A 26,390-nucleotide genomic window follows, 5' to 3' on the forward strand; every position below is an offset into this window, starting at 1 on the left:
GGAACGGGATATTTGTGAGCAGGTCTGGGCTATTCTGGGAAAAGTTTCTTTTTATTATTTTATTTTTTTTATTCCCCCGATACTGCAAGGTAGGAAAAATCAGTTTACACTTTAATATTAGCAGTGTGTTTCTAACCCGTTGTGTCATTGCCCATCTTGTGAGAGCTGCTAAGTGTTGGTTGTGGTGTTAGTGCTTACAAAGTTGCCTTCACATACCCCTGACCTGAGGTAAACTCAGGCTTGGTATTAACATATAAATACTGGTGTAGTTGAGCCCAAATAGCTGTGAATTTAGCTGCTGTGGAGGGAGGGAGGAACCAGTGGTGTAACTGGATCTGCAGACTGGGAGGCTGCTGCAGCCCCTGGCAGAACTTCAGGAAAGGTCCCTCAGTCCCTGCAGTGAAGGACCCTGATGGGCAGCTCTCTCCTCACACCCCATGCAGCTTTTTTGGGTTTCCATTGGCAATTATTCCTATTGCAGTTGTTTTGGCAGGTAGAATAATGTCTTGAATCCGTGTATTCGCAGGGACCCTTGCCAAGTAAGATGCTGCCCAAAGCAGCTCTCAGAATAATCCAAAAATAGCACAGTGACTGGTTACTCTATCACTTTGCTGCAGATCTGATTAGGGTAGAGCAGGGTGCCTAAACTTTGCAACAGGAGTAATGTATTTTATGTCTTTCAGGAATGCTAACATGAAACGTGGTGAAGTTTTTGTTTGGTTCATTTGTTGTTTTTTTAGTGAAGATTGTGGGGTTTTGTTTAAAAAGCAATATTTCTTGGATTTATTTGAGCCTTTTTTTTTTTAAATAAAAAACGTTATTAAAATGTCATTGTCACAGGTCACTTGTGTTCACAAGACAGCTGGTGGACTAAGTAATTTCTTACTCTGCTTTTAGTGATAAGGTATCCAGCTGTTCTTCCTTTCTAGCCTTGTCTTAGTGTTTGAGAAGCAGCATTGATCTACAGAAATCTCAGACATTCTGACTTGAAAATGCATTGAAACTTCTTCTGGGAGACTGGCAGTGGTACAGCTGTCCTAACATTTGTCCTAACATCCCAAAATAGGGATTTCCAGTATTTTCACTCTTAAGCCATGTTTGTATTGTGGGCATGTTATTAAGCTCTTACAAAAAATCAAAGCACAACCTAAAAATAGATGCTCAACATGGGCAGAAATAATGAAAGCAGCTACCTTTTCTTGCTGGGATATAAAATTAAGATGAAAGGACTGTATATGAAGCAAGATTTTTGTGTCAGACTTGAGGTCTCTTGAAGTACAGAGGCAGCAAGAACTGCAGAGTAGTGAACAGGCTGCACCAGTACTATCTGCCTTGAATCCCAAGTAAGAGCTGTAGCTGTAATTCACTTCGTAGTGTTTGCAGAATAGGTATTAAATAGACTTTTTTAGAGGTTCTTGGAAGCAAAGTCCTCTTCTGCTGGGGGGAGAGAGGGAAGTTTCTTACAAGTTGCTGTGTGAACCTGGGAATGGTGAGTTAACACTGATTCAGGCTCAAGAGGTGTAGTGGTGCAGGTAATGTCCTATAAATACATACAAGTGAGCTTGGGGTGGCAATGGTCCATATCTTCACCAAAAGGTCAAAAAATGAAGTTTTAACTGCTGTGGGAAAGCTTTTGGAAGGTGGATACAAGGGTGGTATCTCCTTGGGGTTGCCTGGGTCTTGTCAGGCTGTTTTGAGCCTGGAAGTTAAAGTTTGTCACTGTGAATGTTTCTATAGTCTTGGTTCCTAAGTGCAGTTGCTTCAGTGGTCAGAAGCATTTTTACCCCTATTACCCCTTTAAAAGGGAGGATTGCTGTTAAATTCAGTGGTGTAATTGAAAAAGTCTGTTAACATTTAATAAAATTTCTTGTATGGAGTTATCAGCTACATCTAATGAGCAATCATTTAAACACACAGTGGTATTTTCTGCTGGTTACCAGGCTATACAAACAATGTTACAGTTAGGAATAATGTTTCTGGGATATTGGTTAGGTAGAGCACCTTGTGTAGTCTTTGAGGGAGAAAATTAAAAACCTTGAAATACTCCTCTAGATATGGGTGAGCTTTCCAGAAGTCAGTTTTGCACTAGAGCTTATGCCAGCAAGGAATCCTTAAGCTGGATGGACTTAACCTGGAATGTGAGCTCTGCAGAGGGGAATCTTACTTTAAGGATTAATTTTTCTGTAAGCTTTCATATAATCACAGAATGCCAAGGGTGGAAGAGACCTCTGAAGATCATTGAGTCCAACTACCCTCCAGAGCAGGACCAAACCTCAGACAGGTCACTCAGAACTGCATCTTGATGGATCTTTAAAGTTTCCAGTGAAGGAGACTCCAGAACCTCCCTGCACAGCCTGTGCCAGGGCTCTGGAACCTTTACAGTAAAGAAATTCTTCCTCATGTGAAGGTGGAAATTCCTGTGCTTCAACTTGAACCCATTGCCCCTTGTGCTGTCACAAGGCACAAGTGGGAAGAAGTTGTCCCTTCCTTCTTGACACTCAGCCCTCACATATTGATATTAATCAGATCCCCTCTCAGTCCTCTCCAGACCATAAAGCCCCAGGTCTCTCAGCCTTTCTTCATCAGGGAGCTGTTCTGTCCCTTCATCATCCTCAGAGCCCTCCTGTGGACTCTCAGGTAAATCCCTGTCCCTTTTGAACTGGAGACCCCAGAACAGGGTGCAGTATTCTGGGTGAGGGCATGGTAGAGGGGGATGATAACCTCACTTGATCTGCCTGATCTTCTTAATGCACCCCAGGATACCATTGCTCTTTTGGGACACCTTCCTGTCCCAGGGATAACTTGTCCACCAGGACTCCAAGGTCCTTCTCCATGGGGATTGCCTCCTAACTTGTAGTGGTGCATTTTGTTATTCCTTCCCAGGTGCAGGACTCTGCACTTTTTCTTGTTGAACCTCATAAGGTTCCTCTTGGCCCAGCTTTCCAGCTGTCCAAATCTTATTGAATGGTCACCCAGCCTTCAGCCAGTCCTCCCAGTTAAGTAGCTCTTCTCTGTTTGTAGTAAAAATGTGTGTCACTGGTTTAGGTCACTAATTTTTCCTTATTTAATGTTCAGCTGCTGTTCACAGTGACCACTTTCTGCACTAATCTGGAAATCCTAGAACCCTAAATCATAGCCTGCTGCCTTAACTTGAATATTAGTGCCTTGGCACCCTGGGTGCAGTACCTGTAGGTGGGCTTATACCTGAGATGTCCAGCTCTAAAAGACACTCCTTCTCCCTGATTCCCATCTGAATCTCTGTGAACCCCTGGATATGACTTGAACAGAATGTTGCAGAACATTTACATATCAGAAAGGGGAAGAAATGAACACCAATTGCTCTTGAATAGTGCTCCACATACCTCCTGTTAACATTTCTCACCCAGCAAGGCACTTAGAATTTGTAGATGGCCTGATTTGATTTAATTATATATTTTTTTTTTTTTAAGTGTAACTTCAGAACTGTCTATAACCATGAACTTTCTTATGGTGTTGGGTGATAGTGCTGGATATGATAGCTTACTGTTGGCGTTTGAAAGAATGGGGAAGGATTAAGAGAAAAAACACAGGGAGAAGTGAGTGGAACATGAAGTGTGAAAGGGCAGCAACAGTTGTGTAATGAGCAGGTCTCATTTCTGTGGGATATTTAAGGCACCCATAGTGTTGAACAGGTAATGTCTAATTATGGAATAGTGTTTTTATCCTACAGTATTTGGGAAAACAGAGGAAATTCTGCCTGAGCTTCAGACAGATTCTGAAATGTAGTTCTGCTCTCATTAGGGGATGAGTCAGGTATCCTCCTTGTTTACTCTGCCAAGCTGTCATAAAACCCCAGTGTGTTATGTTGAGTGATTCCATGAGCCTGTACTTGGAGATCATGTGGACCACTGGTGGGACAGCATTACTGCTGCTCAGTTAGAGTACCTGCTTGCTTTATTCTTCTGTATGTGTTCTTCTCTAGAAAACCATAATTACCCAGAATACTGAATGCCAGCTTGGAAACAGATGTTTTGGGTTTGAATTTTAGTTAGCTTGCTTCTACTCAAAACAAACAAACAAAATCCTTGTGTTAAATTAGTTGGAATTATTTCTGAAATAGAACTGAAAGTCATCTTGGGAAACCAATTAGTCCCTTCCTGGCTCTCAGATAGGTTTGGCTGCACCCCAGGCTTGTGGTGACCAAGTAAGTACACCATCTTGTAGCTGTCTCTCCTGGTGATTAACTGTCCAAACATGCATAACATATTTTCAGTATTTCATCTGAGTTGCCCTTACTATAATTAAAGAAGTTGTTAATTGTAATTCTTATAATAAATTCTTTTTCATGCAGAGTTTTTGCTTTTGTGATCTCAGCTGCCTTATGACCAGGTGATTAATTTATATGATTGTGTCCTCTGATTCACACAGTTAAAAAAAATGATAGTGGAAATAAATTTATGTTTTAATTTGGGTTGAGTATAAAACTTCAAAAATTGTAAAATTTTCTTTCTGACTTGGCAAACAGGTTGAATCATTTATTTTGGACCAAGAAGATCTTGATAACCCAGTACTTAAAACCACGTCGGAGTTATTCTTGTCGAGTGCTGCAGAAGGTGCGGACTTGAGAACTGTGGATCCAGAAACACAAGCAAGACTAGAAGCCTTACTGGAGGCAGCAGGTGCTTTCTTATTGTATTTTTTTTCCTGAAACTAACTTGCACACAGATCTGGCAACCTGTAAATTTTGACCCTAGTGAAATATTCACATGTCTGGAAATTTACTGTGATCATGGGGAGCACAACGTGGAAAACCCAAGGGGTTGAGGGTTGTTTGGTTCACTCTTCCTGTACATACAAAGCTAGAAAATGTGATTTGAGTGTTACAGCATTTCAATTACCAGATGAGTTTGTTTATGTTAGCAGGGGGAGGACTAAAGGGGAAGGAAATAGACTTCCTAAAACGTTTTTTTTTTCTGCTGCTCTGGTCAATTTGTAATTATTAATCCATTACTTCAGAAATATATGGGTGAAATACTTGATTTTGCTGCTTTGACTTACACAAAAATATTTTTCCACTCTATTGCTCAGAGAAATGAGTGTTGGGAAAATGCATATTTAATGTTCTTGTTTCAGAACCCAACTAAACAAACACAGTGCCACTACATTTTTTACTTTTATAGTAAAAACTTATATAAGTCTTTCTAAGGTTTATGACTCAGGTGTTTGCAGTGGATTTGAAAGTAATTTGTCAGTTTCAACAAAGACAAAAAGATACAAAACCCCTACTTGGAAACAAATTCTCTTTGATAATTATGGGTGCATACTCAGGCTAGCAGGAGTGTGCTGAAAAAGTTCAGACTTAGCTTTGAGCACACTTAAGGGCAGATAAAATAACATTTATTTGCAGGTGTGAATATATAAGCTGATGTACAGTCTTCTGAAGAAGCAGAGGTCAAGGGACTTGGGCTTTGGGCTTCTTTTGCATTTTGAATTTGAAAAAAACCTCAAAACAAAGCAGAGTTTTTGTCAGCAGAAAGTTGCAGCTGCCTAATTAAAAGTGGTCCCATAAAATTATTTGAACTCTTGGGAACCAAACTTTGCGTTACAGAGAGGACAAACTATTTCTGGGATGCTCTAAACACTAAATTTGAAGTCTGATACCTTTGTGAGCCATTTGAAAAATGAAAATCCCTTTCTCTCATGTACCTGATGACTGATGTGTCCTAAACCCTATTGCTAGCTTTATAGTCAGTGGGGATGTCTGAGTAGTGTTAGGAGGGCAGTCAGTTTCTGAGGTATGGGCTTACAGCTAGGGCTGCTGCATTCAAAACTATTTCAAGGGATTTAACAAATCTGTGAGGTCCCATTGCTTCTTGTAATGCCTGTGAGAATGCTTGCTTCAAATTTCTAAGCAGCAGTAATTAGCCAGAATTGGATGATTTGTTTTAAGTCTGAGGTTTCCATGCTGTGATTTCTTGAGTGCTTGGAGTGGGGCTGTAGGAAATGGGCAGAACAGAAGGAATCTGGAAAGCAGAGCAAATAGAGTGCTTTTGTTTGGGGTCTGGGATCTTCATCTACCTCTCTGGAAAGACTGGACAAAATGAATGCCACTTGATGGATGTGTGAGATCACAAGACTGAAAACACTTGTGACAAAGTCCTCCAGTGAAGCAGTACTTGTCTTTCCCACTCTGAGTTTGAACACTGACAACACCACCAGGCTAATCTAAAGGAAACACTGAGAATTTGATAGTTCATTAATAAAAGCTGTAATCTGACTGTGATTTGAAAAGAAGCTGGTGTTTCTGGAAGATGGTCTAATACCTGAATTTTGTTGGCTGGTTTGGCTGCAAATATTCTTTCTAACCCTAAATGAGTGTCTAGTTTTCTGTCATGGAAACAGACAAAGCAGCCTAGTGTTAGGATTTGGTATTACTTTGGGAAAAGCAAGTGATTTCTCCTGTTATTTTAGTTTCATTTTAGCCCTCAGCTCTAAATGTAGTTTGCAAAAGTAGATGACAGAACTATTGCTTGAACAATTAATTAATTGTGGCCTTCTCTGCTGTGGCTTCCAGCCTGGCCTTCATTGTGATGAACTTCTCCCCTGTGGAAGGCTTGATCCTGACTTACAACCTAGAGGAAAATCGGTCTTGCATTTAGTGTTCACATTTCTTTGGATTTCTGACATGCAGAGTTTGGCTGTGTCATTAGGATCTTAATAAGTATGACTTGCCAAACTAGTTTTACTCATTCTTTGTGAATCCTTTAATGCTCAGGTCTCACATGGGCATGCTGTTCTTTAATTCTGGGAGGTAAGATCTAGCAACTGCAGCTAGCTGGGATGTTCTTTAAATTGCTTATGTAGAAATGGTTTTCAGCCATTGCACTCTCAAGATTTTTGGGAGTTTTGTTTTGTTTTTATCTTGATTTGAGAGCCTGTTAGTCCTACATATGAAACTGTAGAGGCCAGGACTTAGTTGAACTGCTTAAAAATGTTTCTCTGTTATATTTATTCATCATCAGAGTGCTGGATATTTTTTCTCAGTTCAGCTTCTTTATTCTGTTTCCAAGAAGACTTAAAAATATTTTGTGGTTTTGGGTACTGAGGAAGCAGCCTTCAGTAGGATTTCTAGCAAGAGAGTTGTGCCTCACCCTTGTTTAACATAGCAGTGAGTGCACATGTATGTGCAGACACACGTGCACACCACCAGCAGTTTGGACTCCTTGTGTTTATTAGGGGCACTGATAATCTGGCTGATTAGCTTCAGTTTGGACAACCTTGCTTCCTTCTCTAATCTATTTAAGCAAAACACAGACCCTTTGTTAATGAACAACTATCTTTAAACAACTGTCAGTGATTGTATTAGTTCACAGAAAAGCCCCCAGTTTTACATTTTGAAGACCCAAAGACTTCACTTATTTATGAATGTCATAAATAGGAGTTGATTTTATCTCCAGAAATTGAAGATAAATGAAAGCAATTGAATCATACTCTTTGGAAGGTTATCTTAAACCAAGTCTTTTGTATACCTTCCTTCAGTTTGACTCCTAGGAGCAAAGAAGAGATATATAGGTAAAATAACTGATAGGAAGAGATATTTGGAGATGTTTCTGCTTTTCAGACTGTAATGAAACAGATTCTTAGTATTTTGCCATGGATTCATGTTCTGCACTAGAAACATTCAGCTCCACTGATAATTAGGGTACTGTTGATTTCCTAAAATAATATACAAGCTCTGAAGAAGTTGTTCTGTGAATCTTCAGCAAGGTTGCCTATAAATGTCCTATTAGGGACAGCAGTTGGCTGCTGGAGATGAGAGCTCTTTGCTGCTGTTCATGAATGGCTGCAGCATTCAGAGCTGTTGCTGCTCTTGGCAGGTTCCTCTGTGGATCCCTCAAGACAAACTCACCTGCAGAGCTGCAGGATGTGTTCAAGCTGTTTTCATTTGGTGGTCCAGCCTTTTGTAGGCATCAGGAAGGGAAAATTACTTCCATATGTACTGTGGTCCTATGAGTACAGGTTGATTTTTAAAGAGGTAGAGAAAGGTGTTGGCTGGAAGCATGGGGTCAAATAAAAAATCCTGGGTGCCTGGGGTATTCTGCATCTAAAATGTGGAACTCTCCACATGGCTGAAATAGCCTGTTTGTAGTGTTTCAGCATGGTTTTGCAGGGTTTTTTGGGAAGTGCTGTAGAATGTTACTGAATAACTTGAGGAAATAGCTTGGGTATCCTGACCAGCAGATCTTTGCTCATGTTCCTTCTAAATCTGACTGTTGAGGCACTTTGACAACAAAGCATCAAAAAACAGATGCGTGAGAAAGTGGTCACACTCTTTGGCACTGAAGCACCTGGATTTCCTGTTGAGTATTTGCCCAGGGAGAAGTTTTGTGAGCAGTGTGTTCTGAAGAAGTCCTACTATTGTGTATAAAGGGGCTTTTGAGAAAAATCAGGTTACTTGGGAGAGGAACCATGTTCAGCCAAGGTTTTGCTTGATGAAACAGATGCAAGTAGTCAATCCTTAGGGACCAGAATCATACACATCCTTCTTTTCTATTGAAATGCAGAATTAAAGACCCTCACATAGGTGGTTTGTTATATTTGAGACTTTGGGGGATTGAATGATTAAGTGGGAATGGTGGAAAGAGGAATCCAGTTTTAATAACAAGTGTCTCTTTAATATGAATTTCAGTAGATGCTCAGGCACAAGCACCTTGTTGGGAAGGTGGTAGGATGAGGTGGCAGGGGGGAACAAGTTGTGTATTCTGGAGCTGGGGAAGGCAAAAAGTGGAAGTAATCACCTGCTTAGTGGAAATACAGAACACAGGTCAAAATATGAATGGACCCAGATAAAGATCTGCCTGCTGTAGGATAAACTGAGAGGTAGAGTGAGATTCAGCAGTGTGTGAATTTGAATGCTTTCCAGTATGTGTATCTCTGTTTACTCACTTGCCAAGCTGTTGACCAAAACTGCTTTTGTCTATATGTGTGATGTGACCAAACCTGTTCTAACAGCAAGATTTAAAAAAAAAAAATTAAAGTGAATTATACTGGTTTTCCCCAGCATTAGAGAGCTTGAACGTGGCAAGATAGACAGACCTGTAATTCAGCAGTACCAGGAGTGAGCAGTGGTCTCAAAGAATGGTGCAAAAGATGCAGAGTTTGCTTTCATTCTGCTTTGAAGACTCCTCTGGAAGTGGGCTGGATAAATTCTTTAATCATGTTGTTTGTGATCAATAAGATTCATGTGTGGACCTGGTGTTTCTTTTCTTAGGGCTGATTACTAACTTGTGACTCAAATGGAGGTGGGCATCTAATCCATTAGAAACTTAACCTCTAAAGGATTATCCAAGCTCCCCTTGAAACTGCAGGAGTCAAGGGCTGCAAAAAATGAAGGATTCATGTCTGTCAGTTTAATGGGTGCACCCCCTGTGCTTGCAGAATGTAAGAAATATGCTACTAGATCTATATTGGTGGTCTTAATTAAAGAAGAAAATTGGGGGAGTGTATTAGGGGAAGTCTGAGAGAAGGATGTGAGAGAGGTTTGCTAGAATTTGAGCAAAGATGGAACCTTTTTGTAAAAAATGTAGTATACCAATTTGAAGTGTTTAGTCACATTGAACATGGCAAAAGCCCATGTTGCCCAACTATTTTTATTAGTTCTTTTTTAAACCAAGATAGACTTTCCACCCTAATCTGATCTGATCAGAAATACTTGGTGCTGTCTGGGCACAGTATAGAGATCAAATAACAGGAACAGTTTTTATTAAGCCTTCATTCTAGGTGTTTCTTTGGAGACTGAATCTGTGCTACTACTAAAATCCCCACTATCTTCTTAACTGGAAAACTTGGCCTTTTGAGACACTGACACATTTCAGTGATTTGCTTATTTTCTTTCTTCACCATCTGAAGATTCAGAGTGGGAAGGAATATATGGTATGTGAAACGTACAGATGTGTTGTGCTTTTGAGTAAGTTGGATGAACTGTCTGAATTTTGTGCATGTAATTGGATTATTAATATTATATTTCTCTGAGGTTTTGCATGATTCAAATATTTTTTTTTCTAATCTGGTAGGTCTTTAGATAGAAGTCCAGTCTAATCCTAGTCTTAGTCAAATTAACTTACATACTTGTGTTAAATGTACCAGCTTCATATTATTTGGCTCCTTCTCTGTTAGATTTTGCTGTGAAGAACAGTGTTCATTGTTGTAACACTTAAATTGATGCTTTTGGATATTGAACAGCTAAGTGTCAACCAGATTGAAACTATGCTTTTGGAATTCTTTGATAAAAATCCATTCTGAGATTTTCCAACTTACCTTCAGTAGGGTGTGGCTTGGGAAGAGACAAGTTACAGGTTTTAATTTGTGAATTAATAATATTGGTCAACATAATCTTAAATTTCTTAAATGGTCTGTGTGTTTTTATTAATCTATACATTATATATTGCCTATATAATAGGTTATGTCTATATAATATATGTATGCATGTAGAGGTAATTGTTAACCAGACAGTGCTTCATGGTTGTACAGTAAACATCTTGTGCAATTCTCCTTTTAACATTGTTTTCAAAGTCCTTGAGATATATATATATATAATTAATTCCTTTTTTTATTTTACTTCTCCCATGTTTTATTTTCATAACATTTGGATTTGTCTGCCAAGGTAAAATCCCCTTTGCTTTCCTGCTCCATTCTGGGATATTTCCTGCTTAAACTTTTTCCATTCACTGTTGTTTTCAGGACTTGTTCTATTTGTGCTTGGAGTAGCCTCAGCTGAAGAAGGAAGTAGAGATGTTGGGGGAGGGAGAAGGGAACAGTGTTTATTTGACACTCCTACCTGATGCCTGAATTGAGATGGGATTTCAACTGTACCAGTGGGAGATCCTACTCCGCTTTGTGCATGGATGATCCTTCACTATCAAAGTGCAAATAATCATGTTCAGGGGTGCAGAAGTTTATGTGGGGGCTTTGTGCTCCGCTGAGCATCCTCTCAGAGCTGGCTGAGCAGTGCTGCAGCCTGTGCTGGGGACTCTGGTGTGGGGCAGTTTGTAAGAGCGTGTGGGCAGGAAGTTTGAGCCAGCTTTTTGTTGGGGTCTCCAGCTTTGTGTTAGAGTTGGGTAAATGAAGATCTTGCCAGCAATATTGCAGGTAAGCTAATTCTGGGGTTTGTGACATGAACCAAGTACAGAAAAACCCCACTGCACTGGCTCAGCCCACAGGTTCCTTAAAGCCTGGTTAAATAGTTTGTTGCCCAAATGTCTTCACCCTGATGGAGTCTCTTTTAACCATGGTATAGTGGTATTTTTTCTGTGTTGTTCTGTTAGTCCTGTGCATGCTTTCTGTCTCTGAAGAGATTGGCTGCTGATAGGAGTCCTTCTTTGTGATGCCTGTGTAAGAGGGGAGCATAGATGCTGTGTAATGAAGCAGCTCCTACACATCCATGTTCATCCAAATGCAACTCTTCTCCCTAAGTGAGGCAGGAGAGCAAGGAGGTAGAAGAGCTTCTCTGTCCTGCAAGAAGATTCTATTAATCATTTATTAAAAAAGCTCAATTACACAGACTTTAAGTTTGCATTTTTTATTCTTTTCTGCATTTGTCAGTCATGTGGTTTCTTCAGCACATGATGATAAAAACCAAAGTTTAGAGGTGTTCAGAGCAGGAGTTGAGTATTAGTTGAATGCTTCACAGTGTGCAGATTGGATCTGAGTCTCCCCACTCAGATTTCAAATTTTATTTTGATGTTCATTTACCTAATGGCAAAGTGTGTGACAGTAAGTAGTGCCAGGCAATTAGTTCCATACTGGACAGACTGGTAAGTCAGGTGCAGTCTGAATGTGTAGCCAGCCCTTTTGGGACTGGTTGGAATTATACAGAGAGGTAACATAAATAAATTAGAAGCAGGGCTGCTTGCTACCTGTTTATATAAGAGCTGCTTAAGCCTTCTCTTTCGTGTGCTGTGATGAGTGGCTCAGGACACGTGAGAGGATTAACTGAGCTTTTGTTGGCAGGCCTACAACACATTGTTCTATCAGTTTAGAATGATATAAAATATTTGTGGTTTTTTTTTTCAAAGTGTCAAAAGCAACTGATTATACTGGATCATTATTGCATAGTATAGTATAGGTGTAACAGATGAATCTGTTGCTTTGTTCAGTTGTAGCTCACCTTTGACAAAATATTGCTGTGTATATTTAGGAAATAATTAGAATAAAGAAGCTCATAGGAAAACAAGTGTTAATGCCTCGCCATAAATGGTTGAATTCTATTTATTTCTATAAAGCCAAACCAGTTTTGCCAGGAGTAATGAAGCAAAATTCTGTAAAACATTGTGCTGTTCAGGATGGATTCTACTTATAGAAGGATGTGGCTTTTTGCAGTGGGGCATGAGCACCCTCATTGGGTTTATAAATTATTTTCTGCCTTTTTAAATACTGTCTTTTGAAAACAAAAACCTTAAATCTCTTGGTTTAAGGCCAGCTGTAGAACATTAAGAAGCTTGTACAAAAATACAATTTATATTTTTTCTGAATATGTAGCATTTAAATATTTGAGGATAAACTTATACTAGGAAACTTTTTAAGAAATATTGCATTGCACAAAATTACCCTTTTGTATCCATCAGGAAAACACTTGCTGTGGGAACAAAAGGCATGGTGCAGTCTCTATAAAGATTTTTACCTCAGTGTCAAACCGTTGTCTCTGAAATAGCTATTACTAACTTGTCATTTAGCCATCACCTTCCATCAAATTCTGCACAGTGGCTTAAAACTTTCTGGAAAATAAGGCTGCAAGAAATCTCAATAGCTCCAGTTTTACCTCCTGCTCTTCCTCCTCCCCAGGCACATTCAGCTGAGCCTGTGCCATTCCTGTGGCTTTGAGAACTGGTCAGACCAACTCTGGGAGCTCCACTGCAGCCTTAGGAGGAGGAGGCTTTTCAGAGTATTGGTACTCAGTGTTACAGCCTCAGATAGGGAACCTGGGGCAAAGGGGCTCTAAGCTGCTTTGGAAGAGGGAAGGAAGAAAGTTTTTGTAGCAGAGCAATTAGTGTTATTTTTTAACTTTGGCTGCTTTTTTTTATGCATCATACCAAATTCAGTGGTCCATTTTTAAAGCAGCCATCACTGGATCCAACTTGCAGACTGTTTTCTTTCTTGGTCCTTTTTTTAATTATTCTATTTTTATTTTTTTTTTTAGGCTTCAGAACATCATGTTATATAGACTTTCATCTGTTCTTGTTGGCCTCTGGAGTCTCTGTATGAGATCTCTGTTCTTCGTAGCTTGTAGCCCCAAATTACTCAAGTTGAGCTCTATTGGTGCATGGAGAGTGGGAATGTTATTTCATCTGTCCTGCAAGCTGTGCTTTTTGTTTATACATCTCAGTTTGTTGTCTGCCTTTTGCAGAAGAAGTGTTGGTTTACAAGTTTATTTTGACTTAAATCTATCAATACTTTTTCTGTTACAAACTACTCTGTGTGTACAGGTAATTATTCCTCTCTGTGTATATGTGGATACATACATTTGGTGTATGTATCCAAACTCCTGTTTGGATATGTCCTTTAAAAAAACCTTACCAAATCTTAGTTGTTATAAAGGCTAAAATTCCATCTTTACTTTTGAAGAATTATGTGGCTTTTGAATAAACAGAAGAAAAAGGAGAAAAGGATATTCTAATATCCTTTATAATGGCCTGACTTCCAGGTGGCTTTTGCCAAAAGCAAGCAAGCAGCATGTTCTGGAAGCCTCTCAGGGAAAGGGGCATGTACACAGATTTAATAATGAAAAGAGGAGAAAGTAGCAATGTGGTTGTGGCTTTAGGCATTTTATCTTCTCCTGTAGTGAGCATGCCCAGTGCCATCTTCATAAACTGGAGAGAGAGGAAGAGGTAGAACAGCTTTTTTTTTTTTTCTTTTAATGCAGATAAAAGCAAAGGCCTGGAGAGAAATAATGGAAGAAGTTTGCTTTAGTAAGATCTTGACTGGTCAGTCTTTTCAGTACTCAGTATTTGAAGCAACTCCATCCACAATCTCCCCATTTGATGAGTGCTTGCTACAGTTTTTCCTTTGCTTTGTGGAGGAAAATAAAACTCATGTTCTATGGTACCACACACTTGTATTTATGTAACCTCTGGTGATCCAAAACTCTGTGTGAAGAAGTTGGGCTTCAGAGCTATGGACCTAGATGTAAGTGCATCTCCTGTGTCCTCTTCCCTTTTTGTCTTTGACCTTTAGGAGGATGCTGCAAAGGATAAAAAGCTGTGATGGAATGAGTCCCCTGGAATGTTTTTGTAGAGGGATATGATTTTTATAATGCATTAACAGTAGATCTGGGGGTTCTTTCTTCAGATTGGGTCATGGTGCAATGAAGTCTTAATTTTCTTTCCATAGCTCCCTAATTTTTCATTGTTTTGTACTTTTGGGGCATTGCCAGAGATCTTATTTCCAGGATGTTTTGTTATGCAGCATTTATGCAGTGATAGTGCACTGAAAGGCTGTGGATCTTCTCAGGTATAGTGAAAGCATTATTCACATTTTCTTCAATGTTCAGTTAGAAACATGAACTTACACACCACTACAGTAGTCTGTGCTAAACACCAGTAGTGTGGTAGTTTTATTTATTTCATTTTTTTAAGAAATAGCCCAGTTGGTCAGCCTCTGGAAACAGTTGAGCATTTTTGCTTGTTTTGCCATACAGGACATGAGCTGGGGGCTGAAATTCAGTGGCTTTTTGGTTTAAGTTGATAATGTTATGCTCCTCAATGTGTGCTCTTATTTTGCTTGAAAATACAGAAATATTTTCAATTTTTTGAGTCACTGAATACTGTTCTGAGCCATTTTCTGATTTAGGAGAGTAGTTACAGCCTGCTTTCAGTTTCCCACTGAATGCTGGAAATGTGGAGAAAAGTGTTCAAGTGGGATGTTTGCCTATAAATAGCATTCAGGTTGAGTGTTCTTCCTGCATCCCTGTTGTGCATGGGATTCATGTCCTGGTGTTAATGCCCACAGGGTTATGACACTTTTCCACCAAAAGCCTTATGTTACTCAAAAAAAATAATTCCATGCTCCTCTTTCTCCTAGCAAACAGGTGAGAGTGTGTCTGTAAAGTAACTTGTTTTCAAAGGTCAGAAGTCCTAGAGTCTGAAATATTTGTTTTAGCTAAAGTGGAAGAAGCTAAGAGTAGGAATTGCTTCTTTTGATGTTTCTCAGGGATTTGTGGGGTCTGTCTGTGCTCCTTGCCATCCCACAGTGGATGGCACTGTTTCCATGTTCCTTCTTTCGATGTTTCAGTTGTTGCTCTTTGGGATGCATTCTTTGAGGAAGCAATTGTCAGACTTGAAATGAGGAAATCCTGGTTTTTCTCTCTGATAAGGCATGAAAGGAAGAACCAGGAATTAAAGAATACTTGCCTACTGTTAGCATTGGTATTTTTTTCTGTAAAATAATGAAATAAACCTTGCAAATTTTGGCATATTTGGTACAAAGTAAAGAGTTTATTTTGAAGCTCTCCTTTCAGTGGTCACTATTTCTGCTGCCTTTATAAGTGAGTGGGTAAATACTGTAAGCACTGCAATCTCAAAATAAAATTCCCCAAGAGTGACTTTGGGTTTCAGTATCACTCTGTACAAGCAGCGAGAAGCAATCTGAGTCTTTTTTTCTCAGTCTCTAGCCTGGATGCTTCCTTGAAACACAGGAGTGTGGAGCTGATGTGCAGAGGGTTTCATTTGGAGCTTCTTGCTGGGGCACTTGGGAGGTGATGGTGCTGAATCATGCAAGAATCACTTTGTCCTGCCAGTGTGTGTCTGTGTGTGTGTGTCTGTGTGTGTGTGTCTGTGTGTGTGTGTCTGTGTGTGTGTGTGTGTGTCTGTGTGTGTGTGTCTGTGTGTGTGTGTCTGTGTGTGTGTGTCTGTGTGTGTGTGTCTGTGTGTGCGCGCCTGTGCGCGCGCCTGTGCGCGCGCCTGTGCGCGCGCGCCTGTGCGCGTGTGCCTGTGCGTGTGCCTGCGCGCGCGCCTGTGCGCGTGTGCCTGCGCGTGTGCGGCGTGTGTGTGTGTGGCGTGTGTGTGTGGCGTGTGTCTGTGTGTGTGTGTCTGTGTGTGTATGTGTGTGTGTGTCTGTCTGTGTGTGCCTGATGCTTGGCTGGCTGTGTGTGCCTGCCTGTCAGTCTCCAGGGGAGTTGTGCTGACTCTGCCTTTTGGGGCTCTGTCCATTGAAAAGCCAAACAAAGGCAGGCAAACAGTTCAGTTTGGGGCTGAAGTTTTCCCTGAGCTAATCACTGTCCCACTGGCAGGCCTGGTACAGCTGGGAGAGCATTTGTGTGATGTGCAGAAATGGACTTGGATAATTGCTGGTGCTGTGGCCATGGAAAAGATGCTGCAGGAGGAGGTAGAGAGGGAAGGGGGAGAAGGCTGGCAGGGAAAAAGGCATCAGGTGCTGAAGTAGTTTGCTGTGGTTTTGCTGCCATGGCAAATATTTCTGTATTGATGGCCTTTTACTTATATTAAGGGCCAAAAAAACCCATATCCAAAAAACCAAATAAACCAAACAAAAAAATCACATATAAAAAAATATTTTAAAATTCAGTGATAAGTTCCTATTGAACTGTAATATACAGTACCTCCCATTTAATCCTAGAGAAACATCAAGGCAAATTCAGGTGCAGAGTACTGTAGGTGTTTATAAGCTGATGCTTATTCCTGTCTGGTCCTTTGTAGTTCGGGTTAAAGTTAGTGTTGTGATTTGAATGCTCCTCTCATATGCAAGATTGTGCATTTTCTTAGGGTCAAAAACAAGTTAGAAGGGAGTTCTTAGTTGCCATTGTTAATAAGTAATAAAAAAATAAAAATAAAAAAAAACCAAAGCAAAGCAAAAACCCACAGAACAACCCCCACCAATTGACTGGAAGTAGTAGAATTTGCTGTTATTCTGTGACTTCTTTAATAAAAATACCAGAATTACTCTCAGATATTTTTGTACAATACTGCACAACCTAGACCTAGTGCCTATACTGAGGAGAGGAGAGGCAGGGTCCTGTGACTTCTCTACAGGATGCAGCCCTGTTTTTCCAAATACTCCAGTATAGATGCCTTGTATACATCAGGTCTTTACAGACTGAAAATCTGTGCTGTGGGGATCACCCCTGCCTTGCTGCAGTTGTAGTTACTGTGTTGCAGCTGTGCCAGGGTTAGAGCAATTTCTTGATGAGGAACTGCTTTGTCTGACCCTTTCCCAGTGGTCCATGGGGATGTTGGTCAGGTTTTTGGTTCATCTCTGCTTGCATTTGATACCTTTGGCAAGCCAAACAGTTTGAACACACCTGTACTCAAAAACCTGTTTGAACCCCTGTACTCAGCCCTGGTGAGGCCACAGCTTGAGTCCTGTGTCCAGTTCTGGGCCCCTCAGCCCCTCAGGAAGGAGCTTGAGGTGCTGGAGCAGGTCCAAAGGAGGCAACTGGGCTGGTGAAGGGACTCGAGAACAGATCCTGTGAGGAGAGGCTGAGGGAGCTGGGGATGTTGAGGCTGGAGAAGAGGAGGCTCAGGGGAGACCTCATCACTCTCTCCAACTCCCTGAAAGGAGGTTGGAGCCAGGGGGGGGTTGGGCTCTTTTCCCAGGCAACTCTCAGCAAGACAAGAGGGCAGGGTCTCAAGTTGTGCCAGGGGAGGTTTAGGTTGGAGATTAGAAAGAATTTCTTTCTGGAGAGGGTGATCAGGCATTGGAATGGGCTGCCCAGGGAAGTAGTGGATTCTCCGTGTCTGGAGATATTTCCAAAGAGCCTGGATGTGGCACTGAGTGCCATGGGCTGGGAACTGCAGTGGGAGTGGATCAAGGGTTGGACTTGATGATCTCTGAGGTCCCTTCCAACCCAGCCAATTCTGTGATTCTATGATCTTTTCTAGGAATTGCCCCACTTTGAAAAGTGGAGCTTCATCTCTAGTTGCCCTACACTTCATTTTTGTTCCTTGAAGAAACCAAGCTGCTCGATGCTCTGTCTTGGGACTGGGAAAGATGCTGCTCCTTTCTCCCCTCCTTCCTGTCTTACTTTTCCATTTTGTTGCCTCTTGAATGTCCGAGCTGAGCAGATGTGCCAGGCAGCAGAGATGCTCTCAGTCCAAGGTGGGATCAACAAGCAGCTGCATGTTCAGCTGCAGCCTGGCTTTTAGTGGTAGGTAGGGAGTCAGAACCTCAGGCCAGAGGTTTATATATGTATATATATTTATATATATATAAATAACAGCTTTCAGTGCCTATTAAATAGTTTTTTTCCCATGATTGATTGTAGTATTTCATAGGTGTGGGGAGTATACTCAGTAGATTTTCAATCAAAGCTTAATTCTTCTAAAGATACTTCAGGAACAAAACCCCCAAGCCCTCAAAAAAGGAAAAGGAGAGAATGTGTGAATGTGATCTTGTCAGGTTCAGCATTAATATCTGTTCAGTTCATAACTCTGTTTTGCTTCTTTGCTAGAGGAAATAATGAACTTTCTTGAATATGGTTCTTCAGACCTTGTATTGAACTACAAGTCCTCTCATATTCTTTCCTCAGCTTTAGTTTGCTTTGTTTAAAGCAATTCAGCCATTGAATTGCTATTTAAATAATAACTGAGACAGACCTGGCTGTTTCCTTTGCTGCATTACAGGTTTTGTCCTAATCATAGCTGTTTTTTTAAAGCACAGGGCAGTCTGAGAGGCAAGATACCTCTCCCAGCTCCTTACTCACAGTGAGATGCCTGAAAAAGTTTCTGGGTGATGAGGAGGTGAACCTCTAACTGTAATGCAGGAGTAATTAAAGATGCTTCCATAATAACTGCATGTAACATATATGGGATTAAAGTGCTCTTGGCTGAGCCATCAACATCATTTTATGTACATATCTGCTGAATTTTCTGAAGGTCTTGGCTCCTTTCAGCAGTGTGGAGGTTTGTATCTGCTAATTTGTCACCTTGTAGTAAGGCAAAATGTTTCCTTGCTAGAAATATAATAGAAATAAAAGTCTTGAAAAATGGAAAGATTTGATTTCTTTATATATACTTGGTTTGGTAACAAAAACTTCAACGTTCTGACTGGGTGGCACAGGGAAGGCGTGAGAAGTGGATCAAGTGGTTTAGTGGCTGCTTGCTGTCACCATCAGGCAGGAAACTTCTGTTCCTCTTTTCTCTCCTCCTGCCAGTTCTGGTGGTGGTTAGAAAGACTCTTTGCTGGTCAAATTAATGATGCTGGTTGGTATAAAGCTCCCTCATCTTTTCCTGACTGTGAGGGAAATGGGGTTGTTTGGAGGGCCCAGGGAGAGAAGGAGGAGCACTGAGTCATCTTTCTGGCAGTGGCAAAATGTTAGATCAGCACTGAAAAGAGAGTTATTTCAGCTTTAGAGAAGGTAACTCAGTTTTCATGTAGTTGGAGAAAATTGAAAGCTTGAAAAAAAATCAAATGGATAAAAAAAAATTAGAATTAAGCTTTGGCAAAATCTGTCGTGGTCAGGAATTTGTACTTTAATTTACATATGAGCAGACAGTTTTATGGATAAATTCTCTGGTGGTGGTGTTCTTCTTATTTGAACTATATGGTAATAAAACTCTGTCAAAAATGTTTAAGCCAGTCTTTTATTTTAGCATTTTAAGTTAAAACGTGTGGTGTTCTGTATCTGTCAACTCTCTGGGTTTTCTTGCATTCTGAAAGCAGAGGAAATGGGTGGATTGGTGAACAGGAATTCAGTGTAATTGCAGACTATTTGGAGATATTGGGATTTTGCTAGAAACACCACTAAGTCTGTGTAAAGCTGGTTTTTCATTGCTGAGCTTTTTCATGGGCTTCAAAGCTTTAGTAGAAGTAGAAGTTGTTGGGTAATATTGTGAATTACCTGACGAGGTAACCTGGTTTTGGAATAACAGGAGGCTAAATTTAAATCGTTTTGCCAGACGACTTTCAACAGGACAAGAGGGCAGGGTCTTAAGTTGTGCCAGGGGAGGTTTAGGTTGGAGATTAGAAAGAATTTCTTTCTGGAGAGGGTGATCAGGCATTGGAATGGGCTGCCCAGGGAAGTAGTGGATTCTCCGTGTCTGGAGATATTTCCAAAGAGCCTGGATGTGGCACTGAGTGCCATGGGCTGGGAACTGCAGTGGGAGTGGATCAAGGGTTGGACTTGATGATCTCTGAGGTCCCTTCCAACCCAGCCAATTCTATGATTCTATGATTCTAAATCTAATGGGGAAACTCTCAAAAAACTTGTAAATTTGCATGAGTATTAACTAGGTAAGAAAGAATTCACATTTGTGTATAAAAATTAATTTTAATATTTTCAGATAGATCTAAGCACACTGATGTAAAAGCAGATGATCCCAGACAGGAACCCATCATCAAAATGTTACCAAAATAACAGGAAGAACTAATTGTAGCTGGAGAAAGACATCCTAGCTTTTGAGGCTGAAAAAAAGATTTTGCTGTTGCAGTTGCCACACTGGAAAGCAGAGATAAATGTTGTTCTGCTCTGAAAATTGCATTGAAATACCTGTAAATTAAAGTACAATACTAAGAGTTTGCAGTACAAAGGAAATGAAAAATTAGATGCTGTTATTAAGGATATTTTGACCCAATGGCTGGTGATGGCCCTTCAGGTTTTTTCAGCATCCTTGAGTGAGTGAGTGAGTTCCTGTTATTTTTAGGAGTGGAAATTTGTGAAGAAATGGATATGTTGAGGTTCAGAACATAAAATCCAAGAACTTAAAATATTATTTCTGCTTTTGATGGAAAGTGCTTAGCAGATGATCTGAACATGATTCTTCAGATAGCATTAAAAATGTCATTTTTGGGTGTGATGGTTTGCTGGCAGGAATCAGTTTTGTTGGAAATTGAAGACTCAGCTGATCTGGAAGTCTGGGTAAGTGTGATGGTGACATCTGAAATACTCAAGATGCTGGTTAGGAAAACAAAGAAACCCAGACCAAAAAAACACAAAAACCAAACCACCAAACCCTCAAGCTGTAGATCTTAATTTCATGCTGAATGACTTTTATTTAGCATGTCCAAATAATAATTAAGAAGAATAAAGAGAACTTGCAGCTAGTGAATTCTGTTTGTGCTGTGCACTTGGGTCACAGCGGGGAAAATACAGTTTAGTAGTGGAAGTTTGTACCAAATGTACACTAAGGGAGATATTCTGGTGTTCAGCCTAGTTACAACAGGGATGTTAAGGGTACAAAATGTTTTCAGTGTGCTGGAGCTAAGATCAGACTATAATTTTGCTGCTTAGTTGTGGAGATTACAAAGATATATGCTTGATTTTCTACAGACTGAAAACCTCAGTGTTGCTTTTTAGTGTTTTAGAAAACAAAGCTAAAATAAACCCCAGTGTCTTGAATCTCTACTACTCCCTGCCTGTGACTGAGAGGACTGGAATGATTAATTGAAACATGGAAAAACATTCTTAATGCTTTTCTTAAAAAGAGACTATAGGGGATACCTGCATTAAAATGTTTCTTAAATGAGCACTTTAAAGGACAAAACATGTTTTTCAGGGAAATTTTTTGGGGTGTTTTTTGAGATGCAAAGGTTAAATTTAGTTAGTTGTCTAAATAGTTCACCATTACAGAATAAAATATTTATTCTCAGTCTGTGGTTACCATCAAGAGATGTCCTTGTCTTTCCCTGGTAGGTTTTCTCTCCTAGGGGCTTTGGAACTCTTCTCCTTCCCCAGTCAAACCAAGTATGTCTATTTTTACAAGCCTTTTGCCATTTTGGGAGCACTATTTCAGATGTGACAGGATTTTGCTGTCAGTTTTCTTACTGTTTCATCCTTCTGAGCCTGAAGTTAGGCACAACATTAAGTTCCCTTGCAGAGTACTGACAGCTATCTTCCTGCCACTGGTGTCAGTCCCTGGTGTCACATTAAGGCAGTGGAACTATTTGGAGGAGAATTCTTTTACTGTAATTGGGAAGATGGAAAAGGCTTTCTCAAGGAGTAAAACTGAGCTTTTTTACTGTCAGACTGGGACAAGGTGCCTAAGCTGTGCTGACCTTATTCTAGACTGGTACTGTCCATGAGGAACCTTCTCTGTAAAGGTACTCTGCATGGTTAAGTTTTAAGGTTTTTTCTGTAGGTTTATGGTTTTTCCAGGCATAAGATAGGAGTTTCTGGATTGAACAACTGCACAGTGCAAGCTGAGTAAGACTTCTTCCAGAGGAGACCCACAGCAGAGACCTTGGGCTGTTGCTCTGCACTCTGTGGGATATCTGATGGTCCAACTGGGCAGACACAGTGGCTCAGCTGCATCTCAGAAGTGCCAGGTGGAGTTAGCACACACAGTCCAGCTCTGAGGTGGCTCAGGAGTAGACTTAAATTCACTGAAGTGGAATTTATACTGTGTGCTATCTGAAAATCCTTCAAGTTTTTGCCTGGATAGAGATATGGCCATTTTAATGTCAGGGTTTGACTGCTGTGGCTCAGCCTTGTGATCTGGGTTGGTTTACTAAGAAATGCTGCTGCTGCTTTGCAAATACCTCAGTGGAAATGGCTGAAGCATTAGGAGCTGGTTTGGGCTGCACAGGAGGTGTCTGGGTGACACCTCTGCAGGACTTTTTGCCTCTATCTTTTGTTTAGAGGCATCCTATGAAGCAGTAACAGCTTAGTCTGTTCTAAATGGTTTCTGGTTTGAGAGGTTTTGGGTATAACCTGGTCTGCTCACCCACCATGCCATGTCAGAAAGGTGCTTCCTTTACCTATTGTATGATCTGTTTCCAGCAAAAGTCCTTTTTAATCTCAGGAAGGGAAGGACTTGGGAAAGTTTAAAACTTTAAATCTAGTTCTGTTTAAAAGAATTCCTCCTAGATGGTCTGTTTTGTAGTGAGGACATGAGCATGGCCTCTTGAAGTCCCCTAGAAGTTGAGTTCCCCCTCCCAAAGTCTGGCCTTTGCAGGTGTGGAAGGAATAGCCAATAAAAAACTTAATGACTGTTGCAAGATTTTTATATCTTTACTAGAAGCTGGCATCTTCCTGATGCATGGTTTTGTTGTCCTGACCTTGGGAAGGGGAGTTTAACTATTTATTGTCTGGATTTTATCTTGGAAGGAGATTTTGAGGCACGAGACAAGCTGGTTTGGATATATTGCAGTGGTTTGTAGGTTTACCACTAAAACCAACAGAAAACAACCAAGGAACCAAACCTCTGTGGCAATAAAATACCTGAGCAAACTTCAGGTTTACCATCTAAATCTAGGAATGACATTGAGCTGAAATCTGGGAAATGCAGCAGAATCCAAGTAGAGGGGGCATCCTCCTATCCTGGGTTTTATATTTAGATTTATAAGGTGAGGAATAGCTGCTGAGGAAGCTCTCAAGCTGCCCAAGAGGAGTTATTTGTGCTGTGAAAATTGCAGAAGAAGGTGTGGACTCAAGCACTGTGATGGTGGCATAATCCTAAACCTGGCTTCCCAGGAATGGCACTGTCTGTAGAGAGGTTGATTTGTTATTGTCATGGTAATAAAGAATGATTTTCTCGCCCCAGAAATGTTACTGGGTATCACGAGTCAAGGCTCAAAAGCTTTGGAGGATGCTCTTTTAGAGGCTCTGGATATCTGGATTTGCAGGAAAGGAAACCCTCTCTCAGTTGTGGTCTGGGTAGTTGTAAGACAAAGCAGGGACCTTGTTTCCCCCTACTAAAAAGGGGGCTACTAGGAGCACAAAAAATGAGATCTGCAGACTTGGTGTATGTGCTGTTCAAACCTGAATATTCCAGTCCTGCTCTATTTAAGAGAGCATAATGAGTTTTAGCAAGAGGTTTAGTAACAGCTGGGTGTATTTAAGCACATGAACAATATATATATAAACTATATATATATATAAATGCACTATATATATAGGTATTAAATATATAGTGTGTGTATGTATATATATATTGGGGTTTTTTTTTACTGGTACTGACTGCTGAAGATGGACTAAGGAATGACTTCAGTCTGAACAAAGATTGGTCAGACCTTTGAAAACATGACCAATACCTGTCACCATAATTTTGTCTCTCTTGATTTGCTTTCACATCTGTCTTTTGGGATGAACTCTCTTTTGTTAAGAGGGATTAAACTTTCCTGTCTTTGAGTTTTAGAATTATCCAGTGCAGAAAAACTGATTTAGGAGGAATCTAGAGCAGGGTGTAGAACCCATCTGGTTTAATTAGTGATATATCCTTGTTCAAAATAATTATTGGCATTTAAAGAGATTATTGCTATCAATAAAATTGCATGTTTATTTAAGCTCCAATGGGTAATCCCATACATAATGGCACAGTAATGTGTGCTAATATTACATAATGATTAGAAAGGGTATTGCCAGATGGTTTAGGTACCTTTTTGATGATGTGCCAGACCATAAATAAGGTGTTCTTGGATTGGGATGATAGGGTAAGATTGAGAAGTCAGAAACTTTGAAAGAGCATTTAGGTTCCAACTTCATCTTTTTTCTGAATTATGCAAGAGATGAGGTGTAAAAGTAGAAAGAAGGGTGTTTGCTGCTGATGTATCTGTTAGGGCAGGTGTGTCAGGACAGGACTTGTGTGCTATGAAATTGATGTCAAAATGGGCATTTTTTTGAAGGCCAAGTAGAATCAGCTGTTCCTGAAGACTTTATACTATTATACAAGTAATGATAGCAATGAAATGTAGGCAGGTAAGGCAGAATGCGGTGTCTGTAGTAGCTGGTTAGGTTTCTTCAGTTTATTTTTTGTTTGAGATAAAGATATTCCACATGCAAAATCTCTGCATATTTCAGTGCAGCTCTTTTTTCTGCACCCTCAGTTTAGAGCTGATTGGTTGTTTTCCTGGGTTTGCCAGAGATCAGTGTGGGTTTTTTCGTGTTTTTTTTTTCTTTTTTTTGTAATGAGTGTGTTCCTGGTGTCTGTACTGTGCTTGCCAATTGCAGTTGACCTTTAATGATATCCAGCCTGACCTCCTGCAGTGAGCAGGGGCATCTTCACCAGTCTGGGTTGCTCAAAGTCCCACCCAACCTGTCCTTAAATACTGCCAGGGATGGGGCATCCACAGCTCCTCTGAACAGCCCGTTCCCAGGGAGCTCTTACTGGATAATTCTGCTGGCCTTGTTCCTGCCAGGATTTGGGGCACATGACTTGCATCCCCTTTTCCCTTTTTTTCTGGGCCCCTCAGCTCAGGAAGGAGATTGAGGTGCTGGAGCAGGTCCAGAGAAGAGCAAGGAGGCTGTGAAGAGATCCAGCAGAATTCCTGTGAGGAAGGGCTGAGGGAGCTGGGGGTGTTGAGGCTGGAGAAGAGGAGGCTCAGGGGAGACCTCATCACTCTCTACAACTCCCTGAAAGGAGGTTGGAGCTAGGGGGGGTCAGGCTCTGCTCCCAGGCAGCTCTCAGTCAGACAAGAGGCCATGGGCTTAAGCTCTGCTAGGGGAGGGTTAGGTTGGATATTGGGAAGGAATTCTTTGCAGAGAGGGTGCTCAGACTTTGGAATGGGCTGCCCAGGGAGGGGGTGGATTCTCCATCCCTGGAGGTTTTTAAGAAGAGACTGAATGTGGCACTGAGTGCCATGGGCTGGGAACCACGGGGGGAGTGGATCAATAATTAATGACTTGATGATCTCAGGGGTCCTTTCCAACCCGGATGATTCTGTGATTTAAACCACCAACAAATTTGATTTCTGTTAATATGTGAGTGGTGTTGTAAGTTTGTCATTTATAACCTCACTGGATGTAAAGCCCAGTGGTTGAGGTTTGGAGGGGAAGGGGACATGTGGCTGGTGACCTCTTCAGCTGTGTAGAGTCAAGAGTATTGGCTCTGTGTTTCTCTGCAGAGCAGTGTGCTAGACAATCTTCCAAATGGGATGGCTATGGTGTGGACAGGTCAAGCAGTAAGTTCTAATTTTATCAAGGAGTGAGTAGTTAATTATAAATTGTTTTTCATAGCCTCTTGACCATGCTGAAGTGATCTAGAGGTGGGGTGTTGGAATCAGAGAGGTTCTGACTGAGTATCTTAAGCAGCTCCTCTGTAGAATATGCTCAGTATCAGTTGGCCAGGTCAACTTCTGCACCCTATTTTTGGTGTCTGCCTAGATGGCAGGATAGGGATCCTTCCTCATCTGAGCAGCTCTGAGTTTAAATTCTGTAAGCCAGCACTTCCCAGAACCACAGCAGTGATGTAGGGCAATGCAGCTCTGCCAGGTGTACACTGGCCTGACTTTTTCAGGGTGAGAAATTTGGTAAATACTGCTTCTTACATTAATAAGAAACAAATTGGGTGCTCTAATACTGGGGAAGTAAATCCATTGTCTGAAGGCAGTGTTCAGAACCTCCAAAGTATGATTTCAGTTTGGGGAAATAAATACATTGTCTGAAGACAATGTCCAAAACTTCCAAAGTATGGTTTCAGTTTTTATTCTGTAATAATTGCATTTAACTGTGGGAGACATGGTGTGAATCA

General features: G+C 40.7%; 1 protein-coding gene across 12 annotated transcripts in view; it reads left to right on the forward strand.

Annotated features, from left to right (window-relative positions):
• Window positions 1–26,390, forward strand: part of LOC103534782 (ankyrin repeat and KH domain-containing protein 1) — a 118,055-nt gene that overhangs the window by 12,032 nt on the left and 79,633 nt on the right. For all 12 annotated transcript variants that reach the window (XM_030459449.1, XM_030459450.1, XM_030459438.1 and 9 more), the window contains exon 2: window positions 4,505–4,658. In XM_030459449.1, the coding sequence (XP_030315309.1) occupies window positions 4,505–4,658 (154 nt within the window). The remainder of the gene's footprint in view (window positions 1–4,504; window positions 4,659–26,390) is intronic.

The sequence above is a fragment of the Calypte anna genome, chromosome 13 (genome assembly GCF_003957555.1).
Source record: "Calypte anna isolate BGI_N300 chromosome 13, bCalAnn1_v1.p, whole genome shotgun sequence".
In the NCBI taxonomy this organism is placed as follows: Eukaryota; Metazoa; Chordata; class Aves; order Apodiformes; family Trochilidae; genus Calypte; species Calypte anna.